Below are 20,465 nucleotides of genomic sequence, written 5' to 3'. Positions count from 1 at the left end.
TTGACCATGCTGATTTTTTACAATGACCAGTGACCATATTACTATCAAACTAAATAAAGAAATGTTTTGCATATATCATAAGCCAAATAACACCCAAATTCAAGTAAAAACCCTTTTAAAAAAATCATGAATATTTTATTCTCGTGATCGTGAATAGAGAACTGAATTTATGAAGGGACATGGTTCATTTCACCGAACATGTGAATGAATCGTTACAGCTCTATCAATCATTTCACCAATGTAGACATGAAATGGAACAGGAAAGTCATTTATGTTTCCATTTCATCCAAATTCTATCAACCTTGAAAAATACATTAAATTTCACAGGTTCTGTTAACAAGTTCCTAATTCTGTAAATTACAACATTGGCAATGTTGTTTAATTGCAGGAGCAATCATTATTCAAAAGGTTTGTCAAGTATGTGGAGGATACTGATTTCAACCCTGTAGACCAAGAAATGTCGACTGTAACACTGGGGAAATATGGTGACAACAATTCAAAGTTAGAATCTACAATATGCCAAAAGCCTGTTCATGCTATAAGGTTGACATATCAAACCTACCTCAATATAATATTATATGCATCAGAAATTGGTGAAAATCTATAAATTGAACATGTTGAAGGATCCCTAAAAAAATGATACCATATAATACTTCATAATTCCCCTTTGTGGAGGCATAAGGACAATCTGTGTTGAAGCAACACTGAATTCAGTAACAACATGTATAGCCCTGGGTCAAATTAAACTGATTATTGTTATTCAATTTTATTTTTACAGAAGCATGAATGGTCTCCCGATGTTACTGCCATCACTTCTGCATACCTTCTGAATATTGAGTGAGTGAGTTTAGTTTACGCCGCACTCAGCAATATTCCAGCTATATGGTGGCGGTCTGTAAATAATCGAGTCTGGAGCAGACAATCCAGTGATCAACAGCATGAGCATTGATCTGAGCAACTAGGAACCGATGGCATGTGTCAACCAAGTCAGCGAGCCTGACCACCCGATCCTGTTAGTCGCCTCTTACGACAAACATGGGTTACTGAGCATCAATATTCTAACCCGAACCTTCAAGGGTCTTCTGAATATTGGATGGACTAAAATTGAACTGATGGTTTGTAGAACCCATGCTTTCTGGTTTTTAGGCATTTAAGGTGAACTGTGTGGACAAAATTCTAAATGTCTCAACTATAACATCTGACTAAGTAACTGTTTTACTGTTTTATTTTCAAACATTAATATATATACCAAAAGGACCTTTGGATTTAAACATATTAGAATTCTGCACCTTGGGTCAGCTCGTCTGAGGAAACATACTATTGATAACAAGACAGATCATGCAGTATCAAAACATAGGAGCAAAACCAGCCCCTGTAATCTACTTGTAAAAAATATTTCAAAATGTAATTCATTTGATCCCCAAACTGATTCATTAGTATATGTTTCTTCCAGTTTGTGTACATGTATCGTTTCACATTTATAACTTTAAATGTCTGCTATTCTCACTACAGCATATAATTCTGTCAATTGACACGAGTGCAACAAACTGCTGTGCAGCAATATATGGGTGTACTTACCACTTGTTCTCTTATATGTATATTCCAAAATATTATAAGATCGCGGTTGTCATACATGTATCAGTCACGTTTACAATATTAACGGAAACAGGAAAGGAAATGACACTGTTAGTAAGCACTTTATGACATTCACCAAAGCTCAATTAATGACAAACCCCTAAACTCAGTTAACTAAAATAAAATAAAAATTAAGGACGATCACATAATAAAAACGGTATTATCTATACAAAACGCGATCAACTGATCCAACAATTAGCATCGCTATCAGTAGCATTATTTTGGTAAATTCTGCCAATGTGGCACTGAGTCTGGTTACTCGCATCTAAACATTCCGTCAGATTTTAACAAGATTTTCCAATAACGAGCAAACCTCAGAACATAATGCATCAGACACATACCTTTAAAATGCAGAAATGAATGGGTAATCACTAAATTACATGATTGAATGGGGATACTTTATGGAATTTCCTCTGTTTATGTCAAACTCGTCTCAGAACTGACCATTTCCGTATTTCCGGTTCCCGTAGCAGGTGCGCGGTGAATGACGCCGCTCGACCAATCAGATCACTGCTTACTACGTATTACGCGAATCCAACTTCATCAGCTTCGGCTGTCAACATCGCTCGTAGCAGGCGAAAAAAGCAGTGATCGCATTTGGATATGTACTGTGCAATGGGTTGAGCTACCTAGTCAACATTCATTACAGGGAAAATACCAAGAAAATGGAGAAATTTTAATATAGAAATTACCTGGCGCGTTGTGTGTTGCAAAATGCCAGGCATTGTGGTATTCCGCCGGCGTTGGTCCGTTGGCTCAGACGATTTGGTGGTGCCAGCCGTTTTTCTCCTGGTTTTGCACGCAGCTTGGTAAGAACACTGTCTCGTTAATATAGATCAATTATTTCACTCAATTCACTGAACTCTGAACACTATGCTTGTCACAGGTGTTTCTGGGGCTACAGATAAAATATTAGATAAGCACGTTTCTCATTTAACAACGTTTTCAGAACCAAAGAAAATTAGTTAATTTACGGTATTAGCAATTCTTTTCATTGGCGTATGTATCTATGAGTTAAGATAATTTTCTATCAACAGATTGCTCGAATTTAGGCAATTGTTTTCAATACTATTGAGCAATTTATATTTTATTAAATAAATGTCGAATCATATTGTGTGTTTATGCATTCAGAATTAATGGAAAAAAATATTTAAAATGATATAAAATATGAATGTTCAGGTTTAAATACCATGTCTTGGCAATTTCGGAGTTAAATTTCACACTTATCTTTATCAAAGTTTACATTTAAGCATGTTCATCTGTAATTAGCAATTAACCATCTAATTAAAACAACACCTAACTTGAAAAGCAATTAAGTGGTTTATTTACGGTTCATTGATCACTACATGGTAGCTCCTTCTAATTTGTGAATTGGATGTATTTTTGATGTGATGTTCAATCATGGTGCTATTTATGTTTTGTTTTGTATTATTGACAAATTAATTTCATTAGTGAAATGTTTAATATACTGATGTAAAATAATGTTGAAAAATTTTTAGATGTTATTAATGCACAATACTGTTATATAAATATTTCTTTTCATCTGTTATAAATTTACAGCGAGTGTGTTTACTTTGCATTTTGAATGTTATTTCATAATAACACCGTCCATTGTTGTCTTAAATGCCACAGTTTCTAAAATGTCACTGTAATGTTTTGTAGTTTTTGTACATTGTGTTGTACACAGGGATATTACCTTATTGGAATAGCCACTGTGTATATAAGCTGTATGTAATTCTTTGAGAATGAATCTATGAATCTATTTGTCATAGAACACAACATATTCACATAGAGGACACTGACTAAAAATGGACCTTTCATATTAATTTAGATGATTTCAAAGATTAATGTCAGTAGTTGTTTCTTTTAAAAATTGCTTGACTGTTTTCCTTATTGTTTAAATATGTGGCTATTATTGCTCTACAACATTGTTTGTTCAGTTGAATTGGGTCACACACTGGTATAGTGTGGGCAAGAGGATCCCTGCAGAATTAACTGAATATTTCTCATAGAATGCCCAACAAGAAGTGGAGCATCCTTCTTCAGGAAAATGAATATGATGACATGCTGTATCATTTCCTCTCATGCTCTCGTATTTGTAACCATCATTAGATTTCTTATCCTTATAGCCATTATAATATGTCCAGTCTATTTCAAATAAAGACCATTAGCAATTCATCTGCAGGGTAGTATATGCGGTACACAGTTTCACTATGAATTGATTTATCTCACACTGCACTGTTTTCATGATAGGAATTGATTTTTATGTACTAAAGGCCCATGTAGTATAGAAAACACAGGCCCATCTGTTATAATCTATCTCACAGGGGTCAACAGGAATCCAGGAAGTGCTGAATTTATTAGACATGTGCTGCTTGGATTGATAAGCTCAGTTTGACATTCAACAAGGTGTCAAGAGGGGAATGATATATTCTATTGACAAACTACAACAAACTGACAGATATTTATAATTCTGTTATCAGTGAAGACATGAAACTTATGCTTTCTAGTATTGTTAACAACTCATTATGAACATATTTTGTGATATTATCGTCGCAAGTGATAATGTTAGAAGTCAAACATGTCAAACACTGAAACAGGAAGGGGTGGGGCAGGCAACTCAGGTACTCTTGTTGAGTGGGTTTTGAGAAGCACCTGGTATCCTAGAACTGCCTTGACTCGAGGTTAATTGCACGATATACTGTGTGATGGCGATGATAGTAAAACTACAATATGACTATGACAGCATTCCTTGACTGACTTTTTAATGTCGAGGTAAATATAGAGCTTCAGTCACCTTCAGTGTATGAGGGGCGGTTGGGTAGCCTAATAGTAGCTTGTCATGCCGAAGACCTGGGTTCAATTCCCCACATGGGTACAATGTGTGAAGCCCATTTCTGGTGTCCCTCGTCGTGATATTGCTGGAATATTGCTAAAAGCGGTGTAAAACTAAACTCACTCACTTACCCATTGAGTGTATGAATGGGAGGGTAATAAAGGGTGGGTACCCTCAATATGAACCCTACAAACAGGAGATATGCTTATCAATTAATGTACAAGACTATCAGATCTAAGAAAGTACTTAAATAGAAGCGGTTGTGATTAGCAATGACTGAACGTGCTCTAGCCAATTCACCAGTTTAGGCAAAATTAAATTAGGCACCTTTTCAGCACATCTTGATGTATATATTTCTAGTAATATGTGAACATGTCTTCAATGGTAGAAAGAGGTCTTCCTTTCATATCCCTGCATCTTCCTGGGATTGATAGATGTATACATAAAAAACAACATAAAAAACAACCTGATCAATATCAGTGCATTTCATAAGTGGTGCTGAGTCACAACTCTGGGTAATGCCTCTAAGTACAGCAAGACAAATGATTGTGTTCTGGTTACATAATAAGGTGAAATGAGGTGAACAGGTTTAATGAGAAGTTAATTACACTTATATAATGACATGCGTGCATTTGTGTGTGTATGTTAATGCATGGCTGCTTGAACAAGTCTTGACTAACACTTGTTTCATGGCCTCTATAATTGAGATACCATGACATATTTTAAACATGAAAACCCCATTCAGATAAAGTACTGAGAGCTGACCAGTCCTTTTTAACCGATTAGTGAATCCATTGAAGATCCAGGTTAGAATTGGTCTTCAGCAACCCGTACTTGTTGTAAGAGGTGACTAACAGGATCAGGTGGTCAGACTCACTGACTCCATTGACACGTCATTGTATTTTTATTGAGTAGATCAATGTTTGTGATGTTGATCACTGGATTGTCTGGTCCAGACTAGATTATTTACAGACCAGTGCCATGTAGCTGGAATATTGCTGAGTGTGAGCAACAAGCAAACAACTGACCAGTGCTAGGCCGGGTGTGATCAAGTACCATTCTTGAACATCTTTCGGTATATACAACCAAAGATCACATCCCAAGCTGCTCTCGGGGCGAAACACTCATCTGTTCACATCAGATACAGTTACACATTTTGGGTCAGTGAATTAGTGAAAGACAAAATAATTATAAAATTCGATGCAACATTTGATGGAGTAAGAATGTATTCCAAAACATTGTGTTCCCCATATTTCAAAAGTTGACATGGATAGTTTTTAGTGCTGGTAATTCAGCTATGTAGTCTACTGTACTGGAATATATGGTAAAACAGTGATATGAGAATGACTGTAATATCCCTTGGTGATGGATAAATGTAATATCTGTAATGATCCAACTTTTATGATACTATGAACATCCTGGCAAGATTAACCAATACTCAATGGAAATCAACTCTTTTTTTTATAAGAACTTGACCCCAAAATGGTAAACATTATAGTCTATATATTTGGAAAGATCCAGAGGATATACCATTCTCATGAGTAGCTGACTCTTTCCTCCATCCTTGATGGACACATGTTGATGTAGGTGCCTGTCTGTAATTAGCAAGAACATGGGTCTGGCTGTCTTAGCAGCTTCAGTTCACTATGTAGGGTTGTTTCCCTTAGGCAGCCCAGGATATAATATAGTGGGTCCTTATATAATTATCCTGATGTACCATGTATGGTTCTTGGCATGTCAGAGCCATGCCTTAGTCTCAGGGTTTTACCAGAGTGGTAAACATTGCACCTCTTCAACATTTAGTGCGGTAGGTAGGATTTGGGTGGTTTTTTTTACCTTTTTTTAAAAATTAAAGTACGAAGTAAAAACACATTTGTCAGTGTGTAATTGTTTATCCAATCAAGCTTGCAGCCATCTTGTCGACTTTCTCTATCAGAATGATAGATGTCTGTTGGTGCCAGGGAAAAAAGCAATGGTATCTGAAAGCATATTTTATTCATACCACAACATTGGGTCGGCACCAGAATTCAAGGGATGGTCAGGTAATCGGAACCACAGCATTTTCTTTGTAGGCCTAACAGAAATACTGTTCAGAGTGATTCTAAAACCAATCTCACTCACTCACTGTCACTAGCACTTTCATCTAGACCAACAAAATTGGAGGCACAGAGGAAATGATATGGAATAGTGTACTGAATCATAAGATTTCATAATTACTGCAATTCCAGGAACCTTATATTTCTTGTCAAGGATTTGGTGCAATAATACAATTATGCATCCCAAGGGATGCAACATTTTCTGCGTCCATGCTATAGATTTCTGGATCTTGTGAAACTGTATATTTGTTGTTTGGTGTTAATTACATGTCAGCCAGATATTTCTGGTTGCAGATTTGTATAATTTTCTTCTGTTTGAAGGACAAATTCAATAACGATCCTTCCCTGTATTTTTCCTGTTCACTTTGGAAATGTCTGCCAAATGATTCCTGGCTTTTCCAATGCATTCAGTACAACAGTGTCTGAAATCAAACGTTGAGAGGCGTAGCTGGTTGTTGCTGGAAGAATGGTCGGGACTTTTTCTGATCCATGCTGCAGATTTATTGGGATAATTTATTCATCCACAGTGCTTGTCTTGAGACAGTGTTATTTCTTGACTTTGGAAACATACCATATTTGTTGTTCCCTGCTACTTGGAGGCATTTGAGAAGATATGATTACATTTTGATATCCTCCCTAAATGTCTGTTGGAAAATGATGTCTTTTTCCCTCAAAGAAGAGCACATTTTAAAAAACATGCCTTTAATCATTAATGTCAAATAACTGATAAATTCAAAGAAACAAATGAAAGATTTACCAGCTTAAAATTGCCACACAGTTTGTATTTTCGCTTTGTTGAAACCAAGCCTGTTATGATAGGCATACTGTGTGGACAGCCTGGATAGAGCTTTGGTCGGCATTCTAGATGTTGGTTGGTCAATAATATAGCACACAACTTTGTGGATAACCACTTCATGTTTATTGCATAGAGTGTTGTTTCAGTGTGGAGTATCTTAAGCTTGATAGCAGTTTGTGAATCAACACTGAACCATTGCACTATGTTTTAAATAAGAAGTTGTTGTCCTTAAAGTTATGCATCATTATTGAGCTGAAAGTTGTTTGTATATTGTATTTGGCACATATTTACAATAGGGCTGTAACGATGCATCGAATGGATTGCAATTGTTGAGTCTCTGATAGCAATTAATCCATGGTTGAAACGAAAAACTGTTGATGCATCGATAGTATGTGTGACTATCAACAGTTTAGTAATTGACTTTCGTTGATAAATGCGCAGCGCAAAATACAGGATGTTTGGGTGCAGACTTGCAGCTTCATTGAGTTCATGTTTTAACTGTTTAATTGACCTAAGTTTCTTGTCAGTTTTTAAAAGATTCTGAAACTACTTCAACTTGTTTTTACTTCATATAAACTATACATTCATTCGGGAAATGACTTCAGATGTGACAATTCAAGGAGAAAAAAATAGACTATCGCTATCACAGTAGTATGTTGCAATAGACCATCGCCATCACAGTTGTATGTTGCAATAGACTATGTTGCGGACTATCACAGTAGTATGTTGCAATAGACTATCGCTATCACAGTAGTATGTTGCAATAGACTATCGCTATCACAGTAGTATGTTGCAATGGACTATCGCTATCACAGTAGTATGTTGCAATAGACTATCGCTATCACAGTAGTATGTTGCAATAGACTATCGCCATCACAGTAGTATGTTGCAATGGACTATATAAGCTATCACAGTAGTATGTTGCAATAGACTATCGCCATCACAGTAGTATGTTGCAATAGACTATCGCCATCACAGTAGTATGTTGCAATGGACTATCACTAGTACAATAGACTGTCGCCATCACAGTGCATGTTCGCAATGGACTATCGCTATCACAGTAGTATGTTGCAATAGACTATCGCTATCACAGTAGTATGTTGCAATAGACTATCGCTATCACAGTAGTATGTTGCAATAGACTATCGCTATCACAGTAGTATGTTGCAATGAGACTATCGCTATCACAGTAGTATGTTGCAATAGACTATCGCTATCACAGTTGTATGTTGCAATGGACTATCGCTATCACAGTTGTATGTTGCAATAGACTATCGCTATCACAGTAGTATGTTGCAATGGACTATCGCTATCACAGTTGTATGTTGCAACAGACCATCACCATACAGCAGTATGTTGCAATAGACTATCGCTATCACAGTTGTATGTTGCAATAGACTATCGCTATCACAGTAGTATGTTGCAATAGACTATCGCTATCACAGTAGTATGTTGCAATGGACTATCGCTATCACAGTAGTATGTTGCAATAGACTATCGCTATCACAGTAGTATGTTGCAATGGACTATCGCTATCACAGTAGTATGTTGCAATGGACTATCGCTATCACAGTAGTATGTTGCAATAGACTATCGCTATCACAGTAGTATGTTGCAATGGACTATCGCTATCACAGTAGTATGTTGCAATGGACTATCGCTATCACAGTAGTATGTTGCAATGGACTATCACTATCACAGTAGTATGTTGCAATAGACTATCGCTATCACAGTAGTATGTTGCAATGGACTATCGCTATCACAGTAGTATGTTGCAATAGACTATCGCTATCACAGTAGTATGTTGCAATGGACTATAGCTATCACAGTAGTATGTTGCAATGGACTATCGCTATCACAGTAGTATGTTGCAATGGACTATCGCTATCACAGTAGTATGTTGCAATGGACTATCGCTATCACAGTAGTATGTTGCAATGGACTATCGCTATCACAGTAGTATGTTGCAATGGACTATCGCTATCACAGTAGTATGTTGCAATAGACTATCGCTATCACAGTAGTATGTTGCAATGGACTATCGCTATCACAGTAGTATGTTGCAATGGACTATCGCTATCACAGTAGTATGTTGCAATAGACTATCGCTATCACAGTAGTATGTTATCGCAATAGACTATCGGCTATCACAGTAGTATGTTGCAATGGACTATCGCTATCACAGTAGTATGTTGCAATAGACTATCGCTATCACAGTAGTATGTTGCAATGGACTATCGCTATCACAGTAGTATGTTGCAATGGACTATCGCTATCACAGTAGTAGTATGTTGCAATAGACTATCGCTATCACAGTAGTATGTTGCAATAGACTATCGCTATCACAGTAGTATGTTGCAATAGACTATCGCTATCACAGTAGTATGTTGCAATGGACTATCGCTATCACAGTAGTATGTTGCAATAGACTATCGCTATCACAGTAGTATGTTGCAATGGACTATCGCTATCACAGTAGTATGTTGCAATGGACTATCGCTATCACAGTAGTATGTTGCAATGGACTATCGCTATCACAGTAGTATGTTGCAATGGACTATCGCTATCACAGTAGTATGTTGCAATGGACTATCGCTATCACAGTAGTATGTTGCAATGGACTATCGCTATCACAGTAGTATGTTGCAATGGACTATCGCTATCACAGTAGTATGTTGCAATGGACTATCGCTATCATCAGTAGTATGTTGCAATGGACTATCGCCTATCACAGTAGTATGTTGCAATGGACTATCGCTATCACAGTAGTATGTTGCAATAGACTATCGCTATCACAGTAGTATGTTGCAATGGACTATCGCTATCACAGTAGTATGTTGCAATGGACTATCGCTATCACAGTAGTATGTTGCAATGGACTATCGCTATCACAGTAGTATGTTGCAATAGACTATCGCTATCACAGTAGTATGTTGCAATGGACTATCGCTATCACAGTAGTATGTTGCAATATCGACTATCGCTATCACATCACAGTAGTATGTTGCAATGGACTATCGCTATCACAGTAGTATGTTGCAATGGACTATCGCTATCACAGTAGTATGTTGCAATGGACTATCGCTATCACAGTAGTATGTTGCAATAGACTATCGCTATCACAGTAGTATGTTGCAATGGACTATCGCTATCACAGTAGTATGTTGCAATAGACTATCGCTATCACAGCACAGTGTTGCAATGTTGCTATCACAGTAGTATGTGGACTATCGCTATCACAGTAGTATGTTGCAATAGACTATCGCTATCACAGTAGTATGTTGCAATGGACTATCGCTATCACAGTAGTATGTTGCAATGGACTATCGCTATCACAGTAGTATGTTGCAATAGACTATCGCTATCACAGTAGTATGTTGCAATAGACTATCGCTATCACAGTAGTATGTTCGCAATACAGACTATTGCAATATCTATCGCTATCACAGTATGTTGCAATAGACTATCGCTATCACAGTCAATGGACTATCATTGCAATGGACTATCACTAATATCACAGTATGTTGCAATGGACTATCGCTATCACAGTGATAGTATGTTGCAATGGACTATCACACAGTAGTATGTTGCAATGGACTATCGCTATCACAGTAGTATGTTGCAATGGACTATCGCTATCACAGTAGTATGTGGCAATGGACTATCGCTATCACAGTAGTATGTTGCAATGGACTATCGCTATCACAGTAGTATGTTGCAATGGACTATCGCTATCACAGTAGTATGTTGCAATGGACTATCGCTATCACAGTAGTATGTTGCAATGGACTATCGCTATCACAGTAGTATGTTGCAATAGACTATCGCTATCACAGTAGTATGTTGCAATGGACTATCGCTATCACAGTAGTATGTTGCAATGGACTATCGCTATCACAGTAGTATGTTGCAATGGACTATCGCTATCACAGTAGTATGTTGCAATGGACTATCGCTATCACAGTAGTATGTTGCAATGGACTATCGCTATCACAGTAGTATGTTGCAATGGACTATCGCTATCACAGTAGTATGTTGCAATGGACTATCGCTATCACAGTAGTATGTTGCAATGGACTATCGCTATCACAGTAGTATGTTGCAATGGACTATGGCTATCACAGTAGTATGTTGCAATGGACTATCGCTATCACAGTAGTATGTTGCAATGGACTATCGCTATCACAGTAGTATGTTGCAATGGACTATCGCTATCACAGTAGTATGTTGCAATGGACTATCGCTATCACAGTAGTATGTTGCAATGGACTATCGCTATCACAGTAGTATGTGGCAATGGACTATCGCTATCACAGTAGTATGTTGCAATGGACTATCGCCTATCACAGTAGTATGTTGCAATGGACTATCGCTATCACAGTAGTATGTTGCAATGGACTATCGCTATCACAGTAGTATGTTGCAATGGACTATCGCTATCACAGTAGTATGTTGCAATGGACTATCGCTATCACAGTAGTATGTTGCAATGGACTATGGCTATCACAGTAGTATGTTGCAATGGACTATCGCTATCACAGTAGTATGTTGCAATGGACTATCGCTATCACAGTAGTATGTTGCAATGGACTATCGCTATCACAGTAGTATGTTGCAATGGACTATCGCTATCACAGTAGTATGTTGCAATGGACTATCGCTATCACAGTAGTATGTTGCAATGGACTATCGCCATCGGCTATCACAGTATGTTGCAATGGACTATCGGACCACATCATGGATCACAGTAGTATGTTGCAATGGACTATCGCTATCACAGTAGTATGTTGCAATAGACTATCAATGCTATCACAGTAGTATGTTGCAATGGACTATCGCTATCACAGTAGTATGTTGCAATAGACTATCGGCTATCACAGTAGTGGACTATATCGCTATCACAGTAGCAATATGGTATGTTGCAATGGACTATCGCTATCACAGTAGTATGTTGCAATGGACTATCGCTATCACAGTAGTATGTTGCAATAGACTATCGCTATCACAGTAGTATGTTGCAATGGACTATCGCTATCACAGTAGTATGTTGCAATGGACTATCGCTATCACAGTAGTATGTTGCAATAGACTATGGCTATCACAGTAGTATGTTGCAATGGACTATCGCTATCACAGTAGTATGTTGCAATGGACTATCGCTATCACAGTAGTATGTTGCAATAGACTATCGCTATCACAGTAGTATGTTGCAATGGACTATCGCTATCACAGTAGTATGTTGCAATGGACTATCGCTATCACAGTAGTATGTTGCAATAGACTATAATGCTATCACAGTATGTAATGTATCGCCATCACAGCAATGGACTATCGCTATCACAGTAGTATGTTGCAATAGACTATCACAGTAGTATGTTGCAATGGACTATCGCTATCACAGTAGTATGTTGCAATGGACTATCGCTATCACAGTAGTATGTTGCAATAGACTATCGCTATCACAGTAGTATGTTGCAATAGACTATCGCTATCACAGTAGTATGTTGCAATAGACTATCGCTATCACAGTAGTATGTTGCAATGGACTATCGCTATCACAGTAGTATGTTGCAATGGACTATCGCTATCACAGTAGTATGTTGCAATAGACTATCGCTATCACAGTAGTATGTTGCAATAGACTATCGCTATCACAGTAGTATGTTGCAATAGACTATCGCTATCACAGTAGTATGTTGCAATGGACTATCGCTATCACAGTAGTATGTTGCAATGGACTATCGCTATCACAGTAGTATGTGGCAATGGACTATCGCTATCACAGTAGTATGTTGCAATGGACTATCGCTATCACAGTAGTATGTTGCAATGGACTATCGCTATCACAGTAGTATGTTGCAATGGACTATCGCTATCACAGTAGTATGTTGCAATGGACTATCGCTATCACAGTAGTATGTTGCAATAGACTATCGCTATCACAGTAGTATGTGGCAATGGACTATCGCTATCACAGTAGTATGTTGCAATAGACTATCGCTATCACAGTAGTATGTTGCAATGGACTATCGCTATCACAGTAGTATGTGGCAATGGACTATCGCTATCACAGTAGTATGTTGCAATGGACTATCGCTATCACAGTAGTATGTGGCAATGGACTATCGCTATCACAGTAGTATGTTGCAATGGACTATCGCTATCACAGTAGTATGTTGCAATAGACTATCGCTATCACAGTAGTATGTTGCAATGGACTATCGCTATCACAGTAGTATGTGGCAATGGACTATCGCTATCACAGTAGTATGTTGCAATGGACTATCGCTATCACAGTAGTATGTTGCAATGGACTATCGCTATCACAGTAGTATGTGGCAATGGACTATCGCTATCACAGTAGTATGTTGCAATGGACTATCGCTATCACAGTAGTATGTGGCAATGGACTATCGCTATCACAGTAGTATGTTGCAATGGACTATCGCTCTACTATCACAGTAGTATGTTGCAATGGACTATCGCTATCACAGTAGTATGTTGCAATGGACTATCGCTATCACAGTAGTATGTTGCAATGGACTATCGCTATCACAGTAGTATGTTGCAATGGACTATCACTATCACAGTAGTATGTTGCAATGGACTATCGCTATCACAGTAGTATGTTGCAATGGACTATCGCTATCACAGTAGTATGTTGCAATGGACTATCGCTATCACAGTAGTATGTTGCAATGGACTATCGCTATCACAGTAGTATGTTGCAATGGACTATCGCTATCACAGTAGTATGTTGCAATGGACTATCGCTATCACAGTAGTATGTTGCAATAGACTATCGCTATCACAGTAGTATGTTGCAATAGACTATCGCTATCACAATAGTATGTTGCAATAGACTATCGCTATCACAGTAGTATGTTGCAATAGACTATGGCTATCTCAATAGTTGTTTCCCCTCAATAGTCACCCTTAATTTACAAGAGGAATACATGACCCCTTTATTACTGATAACATATTTGTAACAGTTGCCCCTTCATCCGGTGTATACAGAGGAAGTGGACAGTTAATATGCATATACATGATTATATGTTTACACAAGGAGGAGTTAATATACAATATAACACTATAATCACATGATAATGACAAAGCCAATGGGATGCAGTACAGTGATGGTGTAATGACATGGCTGGGTGTGATAACAAGATGACTAAAGTAGTACTAACAAGGCAATCAAGAGGTCCATTTGTGCTTGATGATAAGGTTGATAATATGATTAAAACACAGTGGAGAACATGCTCGGTCAGTACATGCCTTGGTCTGAATTTATCAATTGCAATAGTTTCTTGTAGTTTCGTCTTAATTCAGTGAGTCATGTTTGTATGGAAAATTTGGTTTGTTGCCAGAGAATATGGTATTGCTATTTTTTAGGACTGACTAATAAGATCGATAATCAGAAATATTGCCAGTGGGAAATGTTATCAATGATTATCGTTATGAAAAATATGTCAGTGATGATATCACAAACTCTTGAATGAAATACTGTTTTTATTTATGCAGACAATACACGAAATTAGTTATTTATTCATGGGATGCTTTTAAAGTATTTTAGGACGGTGTTTTGTTAGTAATTAGGGGTGGGTATTGCAGAGAATTTTCATACTGCGATATCTTGCGATGCGAAAGCATATATTGCGATATGTATTGCAATATATTGCAAGAAGTATTTTTAAACAAAAAACTACTTATAATCCCGTTAAAGCTTGATTTTTAGAGCAAAAACACAACAAAATAACTATGCTTGATTAAGCTTTAACAACAACCTTTAATCATGACAAAATAGAAATGTAAATAATATTTGGCACAAATGAAACAAGGAAATATCCGAAGATTTCCGAGTGTTACGAAGTTTTCCGAATGCAAGTCAAAATACCGTTTTTTTATCAGCTTATCGCAATACGTGTTGTTTTCATGTCTGAACCGGTAAATACTGGTAAACCGGTTATATTGCGCAGCCCTATTAGTAATCTGCCTAAATATGTCACCACTCACTGTTGATGTGAAATACATTGATTTCTTTCAGATATTTTTTCTTTTTTTGCTCAAAGTTACATCTCCTATATTTATTGATAATCGATCAATATTCATGATTAATGATTAACAATCTCTGTAATGTATATCGATAGCCAGCCCTATTGTAGGGCATGGGGCTTTATGTATGTACAGGGCTCCAGATAATTTTTCAACATCAGAAGTACGTAGTCCTTATTTTTTTCAATATAGGAGTACTGGGTAAACTTAAGAGTACATTTTGAGTACTGAATGGAATTTAATGGCGTATCAGTAATCTTGTGTTTCGTTTCATATATGCACCCCAACATTACTACTCTTGTGTAAACAGGTCAATAAACAATAAAACAACCCTCTTTCAGATAAATACATCTGTAAATGATTCCAAGACCGTACAGCATTGCTGTGGTGCGTATGTGCTATGTTTTCTAAATTATTTCCTACAGTATCGTGCATATTTTTAAGCCGTACATACGCCGATACGGCCCTTATCTTGAGCCCTGTATGTACCTTATATTACCATAGATAAGCCAAATTTTGAAGACTGAAAAAAGCAGTCTAAAAAAGGGGTTGGCTTATCTACAGGTTACACTTTCATCAAACTTTTTTTCTGGGGGTAAGAAAACGACATTGTATCACTTCGCGTGAATGAAAAAGAGAAGATGACTTTGTCAGTAAATACGTCAAATTAGCAATCAAACATCACTAGACAAGATTATTTACCTTTTCAGTTCTAATTTGTTCTTCCTGGGCATTGTACCATGTGTAGTTGTCTCATATATAGAGCCAGAAATAGCAATCAGCTGTGCAATCTACTAGTGATATAACAAAAACATACCCAATGATATATCAAGATGAATTCTCATGCATTGATTAAATAAATATAGCATCTGAAACTGTATCATTTTATATATTATGGAATATATTTGTCTACACCGTTGCATGAGATCTCCTACATGTTTGTACGTTACTGTAATTCTAACTTCTGGCTTCCAATAACACGTTTATGCCATCTCGTCAGTCCCTGTGAAGTATATAAAAACCGATCAGTACACAATTACACTATCAAATGACACGCATTATTCACCCGATATCCTGTGATTTGCAGCGAGGCTCAATTTATTTATGTTGTTCTTCAATAACTAATTCATAAGAGAAATGGGATTTGGTAAGTATAGGTGTGTCTGTATATGAGTGGTTGAAGTTCTACTTTCGCTTTCATATTTTTTCTATTTCTCATCACCTGCAATACCTGAATTTTCAGTCTGACATGAAATATTAAAATGTTTTCTATTTCAATTTTCTGTCACTATGGAAATGTATGCCCTGATGTGATAAAAAATACTGGCACAGTAATGAAAAACTCATGTAGGCTTAATTTTCCTTCGTCAACATTTAATAAGGTTTTGTTTCTTAAGCAAATCGACTTGTATCTAAATCTAAGTACTGAAATAACTAATTCAAAAGAGAAATGGGATTTGGGAAGTACAGATGTGTCTTGATTGATTATAACAGAATGAGTGGTTGTAGTTCTACTTTCGATTTCACATTTTTCAACATCTCCAGCAATGCCTGAATTTTCATTCTTACATGTTTTGACGTGTATCTAAATCTAAGTACTACAATAACTGATTCTATTTATTTAAAGACTAGTATCAAGTAACTTAATTTTGTAAAATTAGTTATAAAATTTATGAAAAACATTTGTTGTTGTTTCATATTTATCCATATTTTCACCCACCTGCTTCCAAGGTGGTTGAGATGGGAGATGAAAGGAATATGGATGGCTATAGGTGTATCCTATCATTTGTTAACAGCAGTTAGCTGCAGATGTTTCAGCATGGTCGATGCAGACAGCTTTAATCTGAGATACAATAATTTGTTCACCAAACATCCTTAGAAATCTGTATTCAAAAGGCTGGACCAGAGAACTAGTGTAAACCTTAGGGCAGCATTTTTATATTTTTGTGTTTCTCATCGCCCGACCGACCCTTCTAATTTTATTCCAACACCGCAGACTCAAACCTAAAACGTACCGCCACATCAATGTTTGTCTTTATCAGTCGCTGCCACAAGTCCAAAGAACGCGAGAAACTGTAATTTTGTTAAACGTTTGTTTTTTGTTGTTTTTTTCAACCGACCAACCCATGTTCAGAATTTGGTTGCTACGTGAAACACATAAAAAAAAAACCAATGCCCTTGTAAGTTTGTAAGCTTGTCCTCTTTGAAGAAGTAAAGCATGTGAATTCGGTTTACTTTTTCTGTAAGTTTTATTCAACTTTGTTTTGTAGCCAAATAGAACCATCAAGAACTTTTTGAAAATTATAGACCGCAGATACTGATAGTGAGTGAGACTGACATTTTTGTGTGTATTCTTTAAGTAGATCTTGGTGATTCTCAACTATATGCATGGTCAGAGGATTGATCCACACTTGTGGTAGTCAAGCAGGAACATTTTGGCAGTTCTTTTTTAAATGTGTTGTGAAAAGATTGATCCACACTTGTGGAAGTGCTGTTAGTACATTTTGGCCATTCTCTTCTGTATGATTGAGCAAAGCCAGGAATGATCACTCTTTTAGAAGTCCTGCATCCACAATTGGATATAAAATTTTCTGTTGAGCTATTTTGAGCTAAATGGACTGTTTGCAGCTTGTTAAATGTTTTAAGTTGCAAACTGCTACTTCTGGTTACGGGAATTGCATTTTAAGTTTCAATTAATCACAAACTGAAGAAAACAGTTAAAGTTTGACCCGTATAAGAGCACCAGCACATGTGAACAGTCTGAATTGGTAACTGAAGTAATCATCAGTCTCTATGGGCCCAGAGTCTGGAGTTCCTCCAGCGAAGGTCCACAGCTGTGACTGGGATTAATGCTAATTCTCTTGTCTCTCTATCAGCATACATTGTCTCCAGCGACAATAGAACACCAGTGATCGACCAGGTCAAGGGAAGCTAGGCAGTACTTGTATCAGGAGTGGTCTTCAGGCTGACAAACTGCTTGTCGTAGGAGGCGACTAACGGGATCAGCTCTCTAACTTGGTGGTTTTCGTAAGAGGCGACTAAAGGGATCGGGTGGTCAGGCTTGTTGACTTTGTTGACACATGTCATCGTATCCCGATTGCGTAGATCGATGTTCATGCTGTTTATCACTGATTGTCTGGTCCAGATTCGATTATTTACAGACCGCCGCCATATAGCTGGAATATTGCTGAGTGTGGCGTCAAACACAACCAACCAACCAACTCTAACTTGGTTGATGCATGTCATCGTATCCCAATTGTGTAAATCAGTTCACATGACATCAGTCACTGGATTATCTGATCCAGAGTTGATTATTTAGAGACTGGCATCATATGAACATTTTAGTTTAATATTTTCAGGAATTATTTACAAGCAAGTATAATGAATGAAGTGTTAAACAACAAGATCAATAAACATGATGTCAGTCACTGGATTGTCTGGTCCAGACTTAAATGGACTGTTGCTAAGCATAGCTTAAGCAAAAAGATTTACATAAGGTCTCATAATAACACATGGCAATAATGGCTTCCAAACTATGAATTAGCGCCAAAAACATGGGTGGAGTCCCTCTTTAACAAGTGTCTGAATCATATGGTGTGTTTCATTGTGAAATAAGATACACATTCACTTTTCTAATGTTTGTAAACTCTTTGTAATGAGATCCTGACACGAACAACAGGATGCATAGTGAACCGTGGGAGTTTAACAAAATACAATTTATTGTGACATACAGCTTTTGATTCATTGTTACACTAAAGGCCTCACCAGCAGCCTGGCTGTTCACTGGATACAGTTAGAAGGTAAGCAAGGCCACGCCTTGTTCAAGAGGCTTCTGTGTATGGGTATGTGTTTGTTCAAGTGATAGGGATGGGCTGCAGGCAAGTCTACAGCCGTGACGAATACCTTGGGTATTATGTGACCAGGAAAACCAAACTATGCTACCCAAGAGGTCATTTTACACTCTTATTAAACTTGTTATCAGTGCAACAGGTTTATTTGTAAGTGGAATCTGGGTTATGAAGTGCAAAAGGGTTATACATAGAGTATGTAGTGTATTGAAGTATTAAAAATGGCTGGTATGAAATATAAGACTTTGGAGGAGTGTAAGTGAATCGTGAGTTAAATCAACTGATTAAACACCACTAACTTTTCATAATCTCGCTTCGATATTTCTTACAACTAAATATTGGAGAAAATGTGCTTGAATGTACAGACATTATTTCCATATTCATGGTTATAAAATTGAAAACAAATGACTCGAGGATTAGCACTAGGCTAGTACAAGCTCAGGTTTGTAGGCTGTTGGTAAAAGTGCTTGTGTGTTTCAGACATTGGGTCATTAATGTCGTCTCCGTGTGAGCAGGTAGCTTTTCCATGTTAATTTGTCACACAGATGGTTACAAAGTGTAGAATTTCTGCCAAGCATTTCAAACTGGTGACATTTATAACTGAAATATCAGATTTTATCTTTATCAGTTTTTATTTTTCTCATCCATTGACAAAATACTTATCTCAAATTCTTATTGACTTATAAGGCAAATCAGGAATGGTGTTTTCCCAATGTTGAATGTTATTCGTCTACAGCCTTGGCCATGGTACACTCAAGATAGCCTTGCTCCAAGGCTATACTGAATGCTAAATCCATAGGTGTCTAGTAATTCTATCCTGTAAAGAGGCAAGTCTAGATAAGTGGACAGTAAGGACACCAGTCTGTTAGAGGGGCATTGTGTTCTTTTTATTCGTATTCTTTTCAAAAGTGTCTTTTAAACTATTATTAGGCCAGACCAATTTTATTTCTTGTTTTACGGATCCGCTTGGTCATATTTTTTCAAGAATAAGAAAAGATATTTTTTTATTTTTCCCCTCTCAAAAATTAAAATTTTGATATTTTTAATGGCCAAAAATGAAAATGTGCAAGAAAATGTTTTTAGATTGTCTTTTGTCCCATATACACTTCATAAATTGCCAAAAGTAAAACCCTTTTAGCATTTAAAAGAAATATTACTTTGACTGGTGATTTTTATTTTTTTTTTTCCTCCTGCCTTTA

At 37.0% G+C, this 20,465-nt stretch overlaps 1 protein-coding gene across 1 annotated transcript in view; it reads left to right on the top strand.

Moving 5' to 3' along the window:
• The first annotated feature begins 2,220 nt into the window (after nt 1-2,220).
• Nucleotides 2,221-20,465, top strand: part of LOC124282809 (diacylglycerol lipase-alpha-like) — a 168,718-nt gene continuing 150,473 nt past the window's right edge. The window contains exon 1 of the mRNA XM_046718840.1: nt 2,221-2,444. Coding sequence (XP_046574796.1) covers nt 2,350-2,444 — 95 coding nt within the window. The 5' untranslated portion in view covers nt 2,221-2,349. The remainder of the gene's footprint in view (nt 2,445-20,465) is intronic.

The sequence above is a fragment of the Haliotis rubra genome, unplaced genomic scaffold, assembly GCF_003918875.1.
Source record: "Haliotis rubra isolate DU_JTF1 unplaced genomic scaffold, ASM391887v1 Scf303, whole genome shotgun sequence".
Lineage (NCBI taxonomy): Eukaryota > Metazoa > Mollusca > Gastropoda > Lepetellida > Haliotidae > Haliotis > Haliotis rubra.
This window is presented reverse-complemented; position numbering and strand designations above follow the sequence as displayed.